The sequence below is a fragment of the Panthera pardus genome, unplaced genomic scaffold (assembly GCF_024362965.1).
Source record: "Panthera pardus isolate Hobbes unplaced genomic scaffold, ASM2436296v1 HiC_scaffold_16, whole genome shotgun sequence".
In the NCBI taxonomy this organism is placed as follows: Eukaryota; Metazoa; Chordata; class Mammalia; order Carnivora; family Felidae; genus Panthera; species Panthera pardus.
Genome location: NW_026526721.1, coordinates 32065853 through 32084608, shown reverse-complemented (window position 1 = coordinate 32084608; position 18756 = coordinate 32065853). Strand labels below are relative to the sequence as shown.

Sequence of the window (18756 nt, the reverse complement as noted above, 5' to 3'; positions counted from 1 at the left end):
CAGAGTGTGAGCAGAGGAGGGGCGAAGAGAAAGGGAAACACAGAATCTGAAGCAGGCTCCAGGATCTGAGCTGTCAGCACAGAGTCCAATGCAGGGCTCGAACTACCGAATCCTGAGATCATGACCTGAGCTGAAGTTGGATGCTTAACTGACTAGGCCCCCCAGGTGCCCCTGTTCTAAATTTAAATAGTATGAAAATATATAGTTTACAAATTACTAGCAGTTTTTGTCTCCTAGATCATCAATAATGATGATTAGGGGTGAGGGGAAATTTTCTTTTAAAAATTTACATGTAGTAGGACATTCATGTTATTATTATTTTTCGATACATAACTAGCTTTCTTCACCCAGCAATATGCAGGATACCTTTCTCTGTTGGTACCTACAAACCCATCTTTCCCAGTTTAATTACATAATATATAAACTTTTCTTTGTCAGTTTTATCCTAAGTAACTCAGCTTTCTAAGTAACTCATAACTATTATTTTAATGACTAATGTTCTATTAAATCACACCATAGTTTATTTGTCCATTTTTTTAATTAAAAATTTAGTTCTTTTCAGGGTCCCTGGCTGGCTCTTGATCTCAGGGTCATGAGTTAGACTCTTGATCTCAGGGTGATGAGTTCGAGCTCTATGGTGAGTATAGAGATTACTTAAAATCTCAAAAAAAAAAAAAAAAGAAAAGAAAAGAGAAAGAAAGAAAGAAAGAAAGAAAGAAAGAAAGAAAGAAAGAGAAATTTAGCCCTTTTCTATTTTTCTCCCCTTTTCTGCATTATTTTAATTAATGCTGTCAAGGACATGTAATATTAGCTTCCTAGAGTTAGGATGCCTAGTTCAAAGGGCATGATCGTTTTAAGACCCTGTTACAAATGGATTCCCAGCTTTTGTTTCCTCCCTTAGAGGCTGTGAGAGGTGTCATAAAAACACCATGCAGTTAGAGGTGAGCAGACCTGCCTTTTGATCTACAAGCCATCCTGTGTGATAAGGACCAGTCTCCTATCTTTCTGCATTTCATTTTCCTATGCTCCTAAGTGTTATGGAAGTTGTAAAAAAAAAAAAAAAAAATCTTTCTAGCGTTTTTATGAGGATTAAATGTGAAAAACTGATCAGTGCATCTTGTTTTTTTTTAATCTCTCTTGTGAACTGTAGAGTAAAAACTTATTTTCCATCTTATTATTATAATTATATTTTTTTAGGATGAAACTTTTTTTCGTCTCAGTTTATGGAGAACCAAAGACTTCAAGTGCCTTAAAGATTGGACTGAAAATATGTTCTCGGAAAATTTGAGATGTGAATACATTCTAGAACAGAGGTAGTTAGAGTAAGTTATAAAACATTATTTACTCCAGAAATTTTTAAAAGAATTGACAGTTGTTTTGACAGGGAAGCCATGGGGAAAAATTATCCTCTTGATTCATAATAGACACTGGTTCGGAGGATAAAATGGGAAGGCAGAGCTCATGGAATAAAGCCTGTTTCAAAGAACCATGACCCAAGTTTTATAAATGTTCCAAAGAAATATACTCAGAGAAATGAAAACCAGATTATTTCAACTTACATTGTAGCTGAGAGAAACTATTGAAAATATAAAATAAATCCCAGATTCAAAAACCCAGCCAAAATTCTGAAAAAAACAGTGACAGCTTTGTTTTAAACTTTTAACCCATGTATGTTTTAGAAAAACCAGCAAGTTTCCCTTAATAATATAGTCTGACTCTTCTGCCATGGATGGTAAGGTTACTCTTTAGAAATGTTTTCGAAATAAATGTAATCAAGCATTAAAGCAGCGTGCAGTGCTAAAATGAAACCAGGTAAATTCATCAGTCTATGCATTTTATGTTCCTTGGGGCATTGTCACTGTTATTTTTATTAAAAAATTTACGCACCATTATACACTGATGTTAGTTTTTCCTCAGTGAGATGTGAATAGCATGTAAAGAATGCTTTAAAAGAGAAGGCAGCGTGCAAAATAAATCATTTGTTTAATTAGTACAGAAGATCTTTAACTGATATCCAGCTATTTGCACTTTTACTAAAACTATGTTGAGAATATTTTTCTCAACTAATAAAAAATGTTTCTTAAGAAAAATAAACTCATATTAGATACGTAATAATTTCATAAAAACATTCCATAAATGTGCCAACAGTTAGAACATCATATACACATTGTTGGTAAACCCTAAGAATTCCTAGACAACTATGAGTCTTGTAATTATCACTTTAAAGTAATGAAATAGAACATAGTTTTTTTTTTAATTAGTGAGTGTTTAGGGTTATATAAAATAATCAAATTATTCCGCTAATACAAAAACTAATTAAAAATAACCAAAACTAAGGGAGTTTTTTTAACACGCTAAGAATGTCTAAAAAATTCATTTTATAGTTCCTGTCACTCTAACATACTGTTTCATAGCTTTGAACTGTGCCTTTATTTCCCATATTCCGTTTTCTAAGGCCCCCATTTAGTTAAGGAACAGATGGGAAGTTTTTATTTATCAATTTCTAGCCAGCAGAGGGCAACAGAGCATTGTATACTAAACACCCTCAGCCAATTGAAACCTTTCATGGGGAAGGTATTTTCCTTTATGGACAAAATTACAAAAATAAAATATAAAGGGACTTATTGTCAACTTCTTTATCAAAATGTGTGTGTGTGTGCCTTGAATTTTGAGTGTTATGTTTTTGATAATTTATTGTAATCGTAGTGAATATACAATCTAAAATTAGTCCAATGGAACATGCATGGATTAGAAATATCCTAATAGAAAATGTTATCCAGTCTTTGAAGGGAATTTTAAGCACTACAAATTACCGATATTTGTAAAGAAGTTTCTATCAGGAGACTCTTTTGCCCATTTCATAGTGGATATGCAGACAATTACTTTTGAACTAAAAGAACTAAAAATGAACTAACAAATTTATGTTTTACCAAAAAATGATTTCCTATACTAGTACTAAGCCTCATATTTTAAGATTGGTTTATCATATTAATTATGGTTTTAAAATAATTTTATTATGGACTAAGGAAATCTACTTCTCAAAGAATGTAGGAAGATTATTTATATAGTATGCAATGTGAGGAAAATCTTGATAAAATCCAGTTTAAATACAAAGTAATATTTTTTCTTTCAAGGTTAAATTTGTTCTGAAGGGTTTTTTTTTAATCCCCCTTACTATGTATTGGAAAGTTAATTTATTCAGTATATATCACTATTTAGTGAATATATATCAGTATTATATATATCGAATATATATCACTAATATATATATATATATATATCTCACTATTATAATGTCAGAGGCAATATCTCTGAACCTCCCATCCTTAAATAACTGATTTTTTGATTCTAGAAGCTACTGTTCTCTGCCCTTAAGTCTCACCTACTTACAAATTAATGATCATTTCACTTGCAATAGAAAGTTCATTTCATGACACTGAAGTGTAGAAATTGAGAATTTTATTTTCATTCTCTTGGCTTTGTGCCCTCTATAAGCCAGGTTATACATTTCTGAACTTGTAATGAAATACTATTCTATACAGTTTTTATCATTTTGTCACAGAATAAAATGGAAAATTATGCATCTTTTAAATTCCAAATTTCTAATTTAGAAAGTTTAACCCTTGGTTACTTTTAAAATCATATATACTTATTTTCAAAGCATTTAATACACTTTGAGAATATTACGTTAATAACATCTCAGCAGCACAGAACCATCACATTTCAGATATACCATGGAAACTTTAATTTTGGCATATACTCAGTTGGGTTATTAAAAAATAGGGGCTCCTGGGTAGTTCAGTCAGTTAAGTGTCCAACCTTGGTTCAGACTGATCTCTCAGATAGTGGGTTCGAGCCCCATGTTGGGCTCTGTGCTGACAGCTCAAAGCCTGGAGCCTGCTTCAGATTCTTTGTCTCCCTCTCTCTGCCCCTCCCCTACTGTGCTCTCTGTCTCTCTCAAAAATAAATAAAATGTTAAAAAAAAATTTTAAATAGATCAACACTAATGTTCTATTGTTTAAGAATATTGGTTCCAAATACTGTATTACTTTCAAACTCCTTTGATAAAATCAAATTTGATTTATTTTAAAAGTTAGATATCTTTTAGCTGTATCTATGGCTTTCTGAACATTTTTAAAGCAACAACCCTTATAGGTTTTGCTTATTTAAAAAAAAAAAATGTTTGCAGTCTTCTACTACTAACTGTAAACCTAATCCTGAGGTTCCCAGGATAGTGCTCTCTTTTTCACAGTGAACCACAGCAATAATAATCAATTGATATGTAATATTTGATTACTATATTCTAAGTACTGTGCTAAGCATTTATGCATATTATCTGTTTCAGTCCTTGAAACTGTCCTATAAGGTAAGAATAATTATTTTCTAATTTAATATATTTTATTTATTTAAGGAAACATGTCTTAGAGATAATAAAAGACATGTCCGTGGTCACCCAGCTAGTCAGTGACAGGGATCTCTCTATTTATTTATTTAAGTTTATTTATTTTTGAGGGAGGGAAAGCAGGGGAAGGGCAGAGAGAAGAGGGAGAATGCCAGACAGGCTCCGCACCATCAGCACAGAGCCAATATGGGGCTTGAACACAGGAACTGTGAGATCACGACTTGAGCCAAAACCAAGAGTCAGACACTTAACTGATTGAACCACCCAGATGCCTTTCTTCATTCACTTTAGAAACAAGCATTGTGCCTCATAATTGTTCTAAGTGTGCACCAGACTCTTTACCTGCTCTGAAGAGCAAAGTTTAAATAAACCCTAAATATACTCAGCTTTGAATTTGCCTTGGACGTTCCCTTATTTGGAGTTCATTGGAAGATGAGTAGTATAAATATGTTATATGACTGTTTTTCTTACTAAAGAAATATAAATAAAAGTATATTTATATACTCTGAAATATAACAGATATGTCTACTACATGTTCATTCAACATTCACTATAATGTTCATTCAAAGTCATGTGCACACAAAACCACAATTTTATTAGTGCTATTTGCATTGTATCAAGTTTGGGAGCATTTAGGAGTTGTCACTGTAAGTTTTCTGATCCCTGTCAATAGCACATATCTGGTTAAGTACACACCAATTCAGCTTTACAGTTTGCCTTCACATATCATTGCTCTTACTCCATTCATTCCAAGTATACATGGAAGTAAATAATGTATTATTGGATAAATATGTCCTTTAAATAGGCTAAATTGCAATTTATCAGAAGAATGTGATTAAATTTTCCATTTTAAGATATATAAGCACTTAATAATGCTTTAGCTATGTTTTTCCTTTACCATTGGTACACAGCATTGCTTGCTTAATAACTGTAGAACCCAACTAAACCAATTTATCAGACACATGTCCACTATCTTATTTAATCCTCACAAGAAGAAAATAATCCCTCAAAACATATTGAAGTTAGACTACATTAGTGTTTCTCATTTTTGGTACTACAGACACTTTGGCCCAGATTTTTCTCTGTTGTGGGTGAGGGCTTTTCCTGTACAATGTAAGATGTTTAGTAGATCACTTGCTTCTATATCCTAGATGCCAGTAGCACCTTTTTTCCTTCTCCACCCAATGTGAGAACCACAAATGTCTCTAGACATTGCCAAATATTCTCTGGGTTAGAGGGAGGGGACAAAATGACACCACCTCCCCTACTGAAAACATTGAAATAGAGTAAACCTTCTCGTAATTGTCCATTTCCATGGGAATTGTATAGTTAGATTAAATGTGAAAGGCATGAATGCCCAGATACCTACATATTAGACTTTCTTCTTATTCCTCCTCTTAGTCTAGCTAAGTATTTTTTCAAAAGTTAGTGTATTACACAGAAGTGTAAGCACAAAGTCATGTTCAATGTACTTTGATAAGAGCTAAAATGCTATTGGTGAACAAGTCAGAAGTCATTACTGCCACTGTGGAGTTTATCTGAATTACAGAGGAGGCAGGCTTAAAAGGCATATTTCTAGAGCAATTATTTGTGATAAGTGCTAAGAAGAAACAGTCAAATTTTTTTCTAAGCATTTTACAGAGACAGCTGACCTATTGGGGAAGGTGGGAATGGCAGATCTGGGATGGCTTTTCTAGGGAAGAGACTCATCTGACTTAAAGAATGAGAAGGAGTCATGCAGGGGAAGTCCGAGCTAAAAGGCAAGCTCTCTAGACTGCGTTCTGTTCCCTTAATCACATAGTTCCCACCTGGAAAACACATTTAATGATGTTCTAGGATGTTTAAACATGTTGAAAGAAACATCTCTATATTCGTGATCACCTTTTCAAATTTCTTTTGTTCTGAAATATTAAAGGGAGCAAGGTCAGAAAAATCTAGAGTAGTGGATAATCTGGTTTATTATTTAGACTTTTCCAGGTGGTCTGTATATTGCTGTATGAGTTAAACAGAATTGACAAAAATTCACGATTATTTAAAATAGATTTGTCATATAAAGACTATATTATTATATCATATCATATTTGCAAAAAATATTATAAATAATGTTTAACAAGTGATAAAATTACCACCCTTAAGAAATAATGGCATTTAACCTTCAAATATTAAGGCATCCAATATGAGAATTGATGCCTTTTCTTTAATTATTCTAACTTTATGGTTCATATTTCACCAGGGAAGGGAGGATAATTACATTTTTCAAACTCCTGTTGTGCAATGAACCACATGTGGAAGTTAGAGGAAAGTCAAGAAATAGGTGATGTTAACCAAAATAACATGATTTGGATAAACTAGGATGCACATAATACATCTAGGTTTACCCTACTTAGACTAGCGTATTTATGTTTGGTCACATTATGGACATTGTCAGTAATTATGATAGCCAAATGTTAAACAATATACACTTCTAGCTGGAAAGAGCAATTAGCAAAATAATGAATTGTCCTTAAGTTTATACTTTTTCTCAAAGGTAATTGTGTAGGAAAAGGCTTAGGTCTTGATTTATTGCCCTTGCTAAAAGAAAAGAGTTTACTTTCTGGTGTGAAATACAAAACCTATGAAATCAAGCATACTTGTGAAATACAAACACTTTCAATTATTAATCACTTGTAATGAAAACAAAAGGAACTCCTTGAACAAACAAGTAATAATCCTTTTGGGGGAAAAAAGTGAAAACTTTAGGTGTTAAGAATTGTCTAATGGTTCTTTATTGTTGTCTGTGATCTTTAACTCTTGTATATGTTGGTTCTAAGACCATTTGAACAAGTTCCTTGCTAACATCAAACAAGGAGTCACTTAAATTGTGGAAAGTATCTATTGCTTCAGTAGAGTATCTGTGATTAACACGAAATGTATTAACTAGAAAGACAATATCCTAATACGATTTTTTTTTTTTAAGAATCGGGTTCTATACAGCTTAGTGACAATTGGAAATAACTTAAATACCTAACCATCAGAGATTAGCTACATATATTTCAGTACACTCATGTCATGGAATTCTGTTTAACTTAGCTTTTAATGATAGTGTTAAAGAATATTTCTTGACATGGAAAAAGTTGTTCTGACGTATTGTTGAGTGAAAATGTAGGTTACGTAGCAGTTTTAGAGTATTATTCCATATTGTAAGAAGAGAAGTCTCTACATGCATAGTAAAAAAAAAAAGAAAGAAAGAAAGAAAAAGAAAAAGAAAGAAGACTATACAATAAAATGTTGAAAGCATATGTGATTATGTATGAGAGAATTTTTGTAAATTTGTGTTTTTGGTTTTATCCAAATATTCTAAAAATATGTTACTCTTATATTTTGAAGAAAAATAAATGAAATCTCATTAGAACCAATTAGCATCTGAACATAGGGATGTAAACCATATTGCTTTTAGTATGTTATCTAAGAATATTTGTGGCAAAATATTGACATGCTAAATTCATAAAGTAGTTTTTTACTTTGTAGTTGAAGCATTGTAAATAAAAATTAATGATGTGAAATCTTTGAATAAATAGAATAATTTTTATATAATGTTTTTGTTGGTAAGGTTGTTTTATTGGCTTCAGCAAACATCTGTTTTGTTTCCAAGATACTAATATGATACATAAATGCAACAAGATATGTACAGTGAAATTCCACCTGCTAGGTGTAATAAAGCAGCTTTTAAGTAGTATATAGTGATAGGAAATTGAGAAGATGAGATTAGATCAAATCAACAAAGACTTTTAGTTAGAATAATGGAATTGGATGATTTTGTTGGAATGTGGCCAGGGTACTAGAGAGGAGGTGATTAAACTCTTGGGAAAATATGTAATTATCCTTGTTGTTAAGACAGAAGGTTTACATTTCATGTCAATTTCAACAGCAGTTTGTTTCTCAAGGACAATTGTGGGATATGGATTCAGTATTTATCTACAAGAATGGGCACCTCCAGATTTAGAATCCTAGGCCTCAATCACACCAGGCCATTAAATCCCAAAGCCCCAATTTAGATTTTTGAAATGAGAAGTCATTTTTTCTTAACCATAAGAGAGAAATACATTAAAAGGCTGTAAAATAAATAACATACAATTTTCAATATGATGTGTAGTACGGAAATTGAGTCCTTATTATTAATGTTATTAGTAGCAGTATTATTTATGATTAACTTAGATACTTTTTTTCTGGTTAGCACAACATTAAATATGAAGGCCTACTTCTAATTTACTGACCCAGAAAATAACCTCAAAATAGGAAACTCTAATAGAATTTCAAGGTGTTTTTCAAATCAACATAATATTTCATTAATGAACTGATTAAAATAACTGTTAGAACCTAGGTAAAACATTATTCAGAATAAACAAAGCAGCAGGTGGGAAAACATAATGAATATACAAAATGAGACATAAATCCCAACATATGTACCTCCATCTTCTAAATATTTCTTGAAAGGATTTTTTTAAACAGCAATGAAAAACCAAAAACATTAAACAGTTTTATAAAACACATCTGCAGAATTAAATATAATGTAAATTACTTACAAAATAGTCGGTTTGTGTTCAAAATGTAAGCCTATCGAGTGTTTCATTCAGCTGTGCAGCTGTTAACTATGATCCCAATTTAAGAGAATTCTAATTCATGATTAGTATAGTATATGCTTGGTACCAGATATATCTGGAAGCAAGAACCAAAAGATAGCAGAATTCTATGGTAAAATATAAATATATATTCATCTTTATGATTTTCAATATACTTCGAAGTTCTTAAAAAACTTGTACTATATATTTTTCCATGCCTTCTCATCAGAGTTAAGAGAAAAAAAAAACCACCCTTTGAACATTTTGTACATAAAATAAAAAAAGATTTAAATGTATAAATTCCTGGGGCACCTGGGCGGCTCAGTCGGTTGAGCGTCTGACTTCGGCTCAGGTCAGGATCTCACAGTTTGTGAGTTTGAGTCCTGCGTTGGGCTCTGTGCTGACAGCTCAGAGCCTGGAGCCTGTTTCAGATTCTGTGTTTCCCTCTCTGCCCCTTCCCCACTCATGCTCTGTTTCTGTCTCTCAAAAATGAATAAATGTTAAAGATTTAAATGAATGAATGAATGAATGCATGAATGAATTCCAGGGGCACATGGGTGGCTCAGTCAGTTTAGTATCTGACTTCGGCTCAGGTCATGATCTCACGGTTCATGGGTTAGAGCCCTGCATTGAGCTTTGTGCTGACAGCCCAGAGCCTGGAGCCTGCTTCAGATTCTGTGTCTCCCCCTCTCTCTGCCCCTCCCCGGCTCATGTTATGTCTCTCTCTGTCTCTCAAAAATAAATAAACATTAAAAAAATTTTTTTAAAATAAATGTATAAATTCCATATCAAAGTATAACTACAGCTCCTTATACTTCAGAGTCACTTTCTTGTACTTTTTCCCCAAATGAAAGTAAATCTCCAAACAAACAAAACTTACACATTGATAGCTTTTTTCCAGCTAGACCCAAATCTGTAACAATAACATTACTTTGGGGGCACCTGGGTGGCTCAGTCACTTCAGCAACTGACTCTTGATTTCAGCTCAGATCATGATCTTGCTCTTTGTGAGGTTGAGCCCCACATCAGACTCTGTGCTGACAGCACTGAGCCTGCTTGGTATTCTCTCCCTCTCTCTTTCTCCCTCTCTACCACTCCCCTACTCTCTCTTTCTCTCTCAAAATAAATAAATAAACATTAAAAAAAGAATAACATTAAGTAACAGTTTTTATTTGCAGGGGTAAATCCAAGTAGCCAAGGTTCAAGTATGTTCTCAGCCTCATATTACCTGAATCCCTTCATCCCTCGTGTATAAAACAGGACAATATTAATTGATCAAATAATGTATTTCTGAGGATTTAAATATGTAAAACACTGTACACAGTGCCTCTAGCACATAAAGCTATATAAATGTTGGCTGTTCTTAGCTTTATGCTATTAGGAACTGAAGAATTTTTTAAAAGCTATGATTCCTATTTTCCTGAAGATAAGTTAGAAATGTGCAAACTTCACTATATAATATGGAATAATATAATATGTATTATATTGTATCATATCTACTGATGATTCTAAAGGTAGAGAATCTTATTAAGTGGTTTCTGATTAACCTATTCCAGTGGAAAGAAATCTATAGTGATTTAGAGGACTGGGTTCTGGCTTTGGATAAAGTACAACCAAAGGAGTGGTCTGGGGAAAGTCGGTTTCTTTAAACTTGAGGTTTCTCAATTACAAAAAATTAATGATTTAATAAATAATAGAACTACATATTGGAGAAAATATACTCTAGAACTACAGAGAGTTTCACTAAAGAAGCATTTTCCCAAAAGATATTTTAACCATGAAATATGGTTCATTCATTCATTTATTCACTCATTCAACAAATCTTTGAGGGTCTATGGGGTGCTGGGCTCTGTTTCGGACGCTGGAAATATAAAAGTGAGTAAAGTAGCCAAGAATTCCTGACTCTGTGTAATATTCTAGGAGGAGCGAAGCAGTCGACAAAAATAAATAAAGAAATATATAGCATCCTGGATGGGGTAGGTGCTCTGGTGAGAAAAACAAAACAAAACAGAAAAAGAAAACATGGAATGGGTAGGGAAGGTATTGCATAAAAATGTGATTTTATAATTGGTGATCAGAAAAGATTCTGAGAAGGTTTGATTTTTATTAAAACCTGACAGAGGAAAGAGGAGGCTTATAGGTTTATGGAAGTGAGGATTCAAGCCAGAGCAAGAATGAGATATTTGAGGCAGGTGGTTGCTGGCTAACAATCTGGAAGAACACGGAGGCCTTTGCTGTGGAGCAAATTGGCAAGGCCAAGTAAATGGGGAAGGAGATACTGTCAGGGAAGAGTGAGCTCTCAAAGTGAGGTAGGAAACCATTGGAGGGTTTTGGGCACAGGAGAGAATGTAGTTTGACTCAGGTTTCAACAAGATCCCTCTGGCTGCTCTTTGAAGTGTGGCCTGGACAAGCAGTCACTTCAATTTACAGCCTTTTTCAGTAAGGAATACTACATCGCTCTTTTCAAGACAAATAAATTTCCCCCAGGTAAGCATCATACGCAATTTAATCAGGGAAAGCCGACGATCTTAACTTTCAGGTGTGGAGCATTGGAGATACTACTGTAGTAGTAATGTGGTGTAGAAGGAGCAACATTTACTAAAAAGGCAGGGCTTCTCCAGAAGCTCTTCCCTTGGGGACTCACATGTTCATTTGCATATCAAAGGCTTTGAGCCATTTTTAAATGTGATGACCTCAAAGTCTCCCAAGCCTATCCTACCATGAAACTCTCTTTCCCTCCCCTTCTATGTGCTGTGGCTGAAAACAAGTTGGATTCAAATATAAGATCCATGACTTACAGACCCCTGAACCTTCGGCTAATGATTTACTGTCTCAACCTTATCTCTAAGTTCTGATGATAATACCACCTCACATAATCATGGTGAGAATTAGATCAAGGCAATGTCTATAAAGGGCCCGAATAGTTAAGGTCCCAGATTCTACCAAAAAGACTTACCAATATAGCACCTAGGTTCAGAACATGTGCAATGTCCCCAAGGTGCTGAGATGGTAAAAGGCAAGCACATTTACAGTAATTCCACAGAAGCTTGAGTGCATCATAGCTGAAATTTTTTAATGAGCTTTAGAGACAGTGAGACTAGTGGAGTTCTCTCGCACCCTTTCCTGTAGTGAAGAAATTGGTCCAGGTGACAGTGCCTTAAGTCTTTAAGTAAGTGAAGACACATAACCAGGAAATCTCCTCTCCCTATGGTTCCCAGTTTGGGGCCCATAATTACACATTCTAAAAGCCAGAGAAGCAAACAAGCAAAAGAAATGCTGTTAAAGTGTGCCCTGTGTACATTTAAAAGAAAGCATCATGGTAAACTTGACTCTTTCATGAAAAAAAAAGTTAACACTTAAAAATCTTATCTAGTATTCTTTTCGTTCCTTTTTTTTATTTCTCCAGTCCTAAATTACTTCTCTCGCCCTTGAACTGCCATTGCATGTTAACTCTGTATCCTCCGCCATACGTGATTTCTTACATATGACTTGTTGCTATAATACATGGCAGGGAGAATATGTAAGTGATACTGTATTGCTCCTTTAAACAAAAGTAAGTTTCCTCCAAAGTAACTACCACTTGCAGTTTAGCAAGGAAAGCTGAGGCTCTTAATTGTTAGGAATGGAAGATTAGAGATATGACTACATGAGCAGCATGGCATAGACTAAGCAGTGTTTACTAAAGAGACAGGGCTTCTCAAAACAGTAGATGTTTCCAACAGATGTGTTTATTCTCTCTTTATTAGGGTTACTTTAGGTCACTTTATCGAATGGCATTTCTCATAGATATCCCACTTAGAAAAAAAATACTCAAATATTAAATTATTCAAATATTCTACGTAGTTCATTGACTTAGATACAAAAGATTTCATAGATTATTCAGCAGTTTCATGTAAAAATTGCTAAGCTAGCTGTCGTACCCTAAGAGATACTATCTTGGAATATGCAGCACAGCCTTCATGTGGACTGTATGTATTACATGCTGCTTCTCACCAGATCTCCTGGAACCTCTTACTGTATATCCCATACCCAGGCACAGTCTGATTCTAAGGCTTCTTCCTAGGAGGTGGAGAGAGAGCAGTGTTCGGGTTTGTAGTTTCCTCAGGAGCTCTGTTCCTCCTGATCTGGGTGATATCTGGAATTCCTGGAGGGACCCTGGGAGTTTTGTTATTTCCTGAGTTCCTGTAACTACCCCCATCAAAAAAATCAGATCAGACCAACCTAAGAGATTATCACAGCTCTAGAATATTTACTGCCAAAGAAGCCCCATTCACATGGCTCTTTGAGTGTATTGTGTTCGAGTTTCCTCCAAATTCTCAAGAAGACATTTCAGGGATCCTGAATTTCATAAGCTCCAAATGAGATCAGAATTCTCCACATGGAACTTTAGAAGTCATGACTTACTCAGATCATAGTGATGAGAACAGAGTTTCAGAGTGCAAGTTAATGGCGCTTTCTCCTTACGTTGCTATTTGTCTCCCAACCAGTCTGGAATGAGTCAGAGTTCTATTGTATGTGTCAGACTTGCCTGAAGACCTGACATGGGTGGACACCCTATCCATGTCTACATGGTGTGAGTGCACTTGCACACATACTCATACAGACACACTGCACATTTCTGTATTCTATTAGTAATTTAATCTTCAGGAGTAGAAATGGAAAGGTGGCACTGGCTATGATTCGTCCATCTCCAGGAATGATTGAACTGTCATTTAACCCCAATGACACATTGCTTCTACTTCTTTTGATAGGTTCCACTCTGGAGCTTGTATGGCTCGCTGTAGTAAGAGCTCAGGGGGCCTTGTGGTTGGGTTTCTATTTGCATCTTGCCACAGAGCCCTTTACTGTTTCTTGTACACAGATGATGTTCATAAAGTGTTTCTTTTCATGGGTAACAGTAGGTAAGTGAGTGGAAGAAAGGAGTTGCAAAAGTTCTTAAGTACATTGAGTTTCATTTGTTATAGATCCCTAATATCTTCTGAATACAACTTCTTATCTTCAGATGCCACCTTTCTGATATAATTGACAGAAAAGTACACTTTGCATGAGGCAGAGGAAAAAGAAAGGGCCAGCGTATGAGGTTGGCCATGATGGTCCTCATCGGGGCTGGCCAAAATTAACTCCTTGAGGATTCTTACAGTTGAGTCCTAGGTAATATGATCTCTAAGGATAAGATAGAGGAGATGGGGGGGGGGGGGAGGGACAGAGGGTTGTTGCTAACTGAGGTTGAGAAACAAAAGGATTAAAAGGAGTATACATATGGTTTCCATTCAATGATAATGAGATCAATGAAGAAGATTCTGAGAAATCTTAGCAAACTTCTAGAGACTAGGAGACCCACTTTGTAAAACAATGCAGTAGGAATTCTCCTACATATTCTAGTTTATATTTAAAAGTATATACCTTTTACTCAGTGGATGTTCAAAATCTTTATTTAAAATGCACTCAGATGATATGAGGATTTGAAGGATTTTCTCTTCTCTCTCAAGTACCATGCTTTACCTTATTTATTTTCTGTTAGTGGGTAAGCTTATCTTAATAGCATGTTTTATCCCAAGGGGGTGGGGGGGGGGAAATATATTCTACGTTTCTTGCTAAATATCCTTTCACAAAGACCAAATCAATGTATGTTTTCCAGCAGTTAGTGCACATTCTTGTTTTTATTGCTGGAAAGACTTTGGTTGGAGTCTTTGAATTCTTATCTCCATCCTGTTTACTGAATTTTCACTCCGCTTTCCCAGGATCAAACTGTCTTTCACTTTCAGAGATAGGTGCTGTTAACCAGAGTTTCTTTCTACAAAATGCTGCTTCATGGTCATTGGTTGTACCAGAAGCAACCAAAATAAATGTTATGATTTGCTTTTGAAATTTTGTCGTTCATTAGGTAATGCATGTTCACTTAAAAAAAAAAAAATAGAAAAGCACAGCAGCATAAAGAAAAGAGCAACTTCATCCTCCCCTGCACCATCTATCATGCATTTCTCCTCTCCAGGGACAACCACTGAGAGCATCCTGATAGATACCAAATGATCATTTTGAAGTGACTGTATTTAATTCTTTAGGTAATGATTTATTTAAAAGAAGAATGGTTGGTTTTTTTTTTTTATTTTTTAACGTTTATTTATTATTGAGAGACAGAGAGAGCATAAGCAGTGGAGGGGCAGAGAGAATCTGAAGCAGGCTCCAGGTTTTCAGCGGTCACTGCAGAGCCCGATTGGGGGGCCGAACTCACAAACTGCTAGATCATGACCTGAGCTGAAGTCAACCACCTAACCGACAGAGCCACCCAGGCGCCCCAAAGGAATAGCTGTAAATTCCAATATTTACCATGTGTTGGGCCCTCACCATGTCTCAGGTGTCTTACTTAACTGAAAGAAAAAAAAAAAGTGAACAAATGCAAGATTGCTCCTCAGATATGCTAGGTTTAGTTTGCTTTGGGTGGGGTTTGTTAATACTTGTTAATATTTCAAGAGTATTTTTGAGAAGAGAAAACTGAGACTTGGCATGCTAAAAGAAATAGTAACTGTAGTTTGGGATTTCAGAGAGTGCATGGGGTGTCAAAGTGCAGGCCCTCTGGTTTAGAAAATGCTGAAAAAAAAATATATATATTGCTTTTGTCCCTCATTCTGATTACTTCCCCCTTGTTAACATTCTAATACCTAGAGTAATAAAGTTGAAACAGAGGCTCTTGGTGAAATACAAAGAAAAGACCCCACGGCTCACCCCTACGCCCCTTTGAGTTGGGTAGCCTTTCCACAGGACTCTTAGCAACTGCAATGTAAAAGTGACTTTTGTAATACGATGCACATCTATTATGCAATAGAGTGTAATAGTTAATATATTCTAGATAGTCATCACTCTACCTCCTTGTCCTACAGGTTTGTTTGCCCAAATTTGATTAAAAACAAACCAAAAAATGCAAATGCAGAGTAATGTAAGGTAGAGTTATTTGTGAGTTTATTCCAACTCCTGGAAGCGGTAAGGAAGAGGTTAAGCTGGACCAGGAGGATTTTTGAAGTCTTTGGCTGGGAGGTTCCATTTGGAGAAAGGTGCAGGGGAGCGAGGGGCAGCCAGAAAAACAAGGCAAGTTCCCATTCGTTTGGATTTCTGATCCTGAGCAGTTTGAATCTCACCTGAGGGCGCACTCGGGCACCCTGGCTCGTGGATGAAAATATTAACGAGCAGAAGTTGCCAGACCAGCATCTGGAGAGTGTAGAGTGAAGCATGGAAAGGACTGCGCGGCCCCTTTAAGTGTTCGCGGGCCGGGGAGGAGAAGGAGGAAACTGGGAGCTGCGGGGACGGTGGGGAAACCCACAAGCAATTGAGCCAGAGAAGAGGCAGCGTGAGAGCAGAAACTTCAGACGCTGCGGATCCCGGCGGAGCTCCGGGGAGCCCCGGCGGCCGTCGCTCCCACCCGCAGCAGCATCTTCCTCGCCCCTCTCCGCCAGCCCGGGGAGGTCCAGGAGCTGCCTCTTTAGAGCTCCCACGAGACAAGGCTGCGGGCAGCTATCCTCAGAAGTTTGGGCTCCAGCGTCCCAGCAGCGGAGAGTTTGGGGTGCCCTGAGCGCGCGCCCCGGCGGGCGAGGGACCCGGGGCAATGGTGAGCGCTGCGCGGGGCTGGGGGCACCGAGGAGGTGCGCGTCTGTCCGCGGACCTGCTGCTGAACCCAGTGCCCTCCGCATCCCCCAAGTGATGGGAACAAGGGCCGGCTCGGGCAACCACTGTCGCCGCACCGCCCCCTCGCTCGGCCCCAGCGCGCGGAGTCACCCAGGCACACCCCCAGCACCTTGTGCCGGTCCCCCAGAGCTGCTGCCGCTGCCTTGGCTGCCTTCCTCGCCGCCGCTCATGGCCAGCTGTTGACTGGGCTAGCCTGTAGACCGAGAAGCACTTTTTGGCCCTCCCTAAACCGTTCTCACACCCCAAGTTTGCCGCTGCCGCGCCTGCCCTCGCCGCGGCGCTCGGGCGCACAGTGTGGGGGCGCACGCCGGGAGGCTCGGCGAGACCCGGAGGCAGGAAACCGCACAACTGCTCTTCTCCCTCGGCTCTTTGTTGTTCGCTTTGGATGATTCTTGGAAGTGGCCGAGCCTCGTCGGAAAGCCTGGAGCCAGAGAAGGCAAACCTTGGGATTCTTGGTCTGCAAAGGGCTCTGAGGTATTGACAAGCGTCCGGAAAGGTCGACAAGTAAATTGCCCTGAGAACTCCTGGCGGATTGACCCACGTTGCTTATATTAAGCCTTTGTGTGTAGTGTGTGTGGTGTGTGGCTTCTCTTCATAAATTTGGGGACCCCATTTCTATCCCCTCCTCTTGGCATGAGACTGTATGCAGGATCCACCCGAGGACAATGATCGCGGAGCCTGCTCACTTTTACCTCTTTGGATTAATATGTCTCTGTTCAGGTAACCTCGCGTCTTCTTTCTTCACCCTTCATCCCCCTTGCTCGCCCCCTCCCCACTTTTCGGAATCAAACCTCGAACCGGGTTTCGGCGACCGCTCCCTCCTGAGGCTGGAGGGGTTCGATCCCTGTGGGAGTTTCAAGCGAAAAGGTTCTTAGTTTGCACTTTTGGTCGTCCCTTTCCCCCCTTCCCCCAAGACCCCCAAGCCTCATCTCAGACCTCGGCCTTTTGCCAAGTTCAGGGCACGCCCAGATCACTCTGGGCAAACGCACGGTCTGAGCTCCCGGGTGGGAGGAGGCAGCGGTTGGCGGTGAGCTTGGGGCCTCCGGATGAGCCAAAATGAGTTTTATCCTTCGTCAGGCAGCTTCCCTCGGAGAGGGTGATGTGCGCCCGGAGAACTTGGGGCCCAGAGACTCGCCAGGATTCCTGAACCTGGTCGTCCAATTCGCCCCTCCTCTTCCGAGCACAAGGAGTTATTAGTAGTTAGTTTTATGTAACCAAGGTCTGTAATTAAATTCGATTCTGAAGAAACTTCAGGAAATAACTCCTTCTTAGGGTAGAGCATCAACTAGCCACTCTGCCTGGCTGGATTTAGAAGGAAATCAGGCGGTTGCAAGTATAGGAAAGGGAACAGTTAGTTGCCTGGGAATTTTCATTGGCGAGGGAAAGCAGAAGGCTGAATTTAAGATTTTGGCGATTAATTAAATGGTACTGAAACTTTTCATAGGAATCGTTGTAAGGATGCTACCATGAGGTCCTGCTGAGTAACATACACTTAAAGTAGTTTTCTTACACTCCCTAAGAAACTTTTACTAAGGGTGAGCCACGACTCAACTTTTCTTTCTTCCCTTTTGGTAGATTCTGGTTTCAATCAAGGCTCCAATTTCAGGCCTTAACACACACACACACACACACACACACACACGCGCGCGCGCGCACGCACACACACACACACACACACTACACCTCAGGGGATTTTTTTTCTTTTTTTTAAATAGTTAAATACTGAGCTTCAAGTTGCATCAGAGCCTATCACTTAGAATCACTCAGTTTCCATGATTATGAAACAGTTTTGAAGGGTTGGTCTTAGCTTTTTGTGGTCCATGGCTATGGTTTATGTGTTGACCAAGGATTTTACTTTAAGTCAGTGAAATATGAAAAAGAAAATGCACATCAGCTAAATGATAGCAGATCCCTGAAAGAATTAGCCTAGTGAACATGCTTCCTGACTAAAAGGAACATTTGCAGCTAGACCAAGGACTCCATTAAATTGTTATTCCTTTGAAGAAAACAGAAAACTGAAGTTGTTGTATATTTTGCAGTGGATGGATGAGGAGATTAAACCAACTCTTTGGGACTGCC

The 18756-nt window shown here is 37.7% G+C and overlaps 1 protein-coding gene across 10 annotated transcripts in view; it reads left to right on the top strand.

Annotated features, from left to right (window-relative positions):
* ROBO1 (roundabout guidance receptor 1) overlaps positions 1–18756 on the top strand; it is a 1122944-nt gene that overhangs the window by 706442 nt on the left and 397746 nt on the right. For 2 of the 10 annotated variants that reach the window (XM_053903220.1, XM_053903214.1), the window contains exon 1: positions 16268–17397. The exons of 6 other annotated variants lie outside the window; for them this stretch is intronic. In XM_053903220.1, coding sequence (XP_053759195.1) covers positions 17343–17397 — 55 coding nt within the window. In that variant the 5' untranslated portion in view covers positions 16268–17342. Of the gene's footprint in view, positions 1–16265; positions 17398–18756 lie in introns of those variants that run through there. 2 more of the 10 variants (XM_053903221.1, XM_053903218.1) reach the window with 2 other exon arrangements.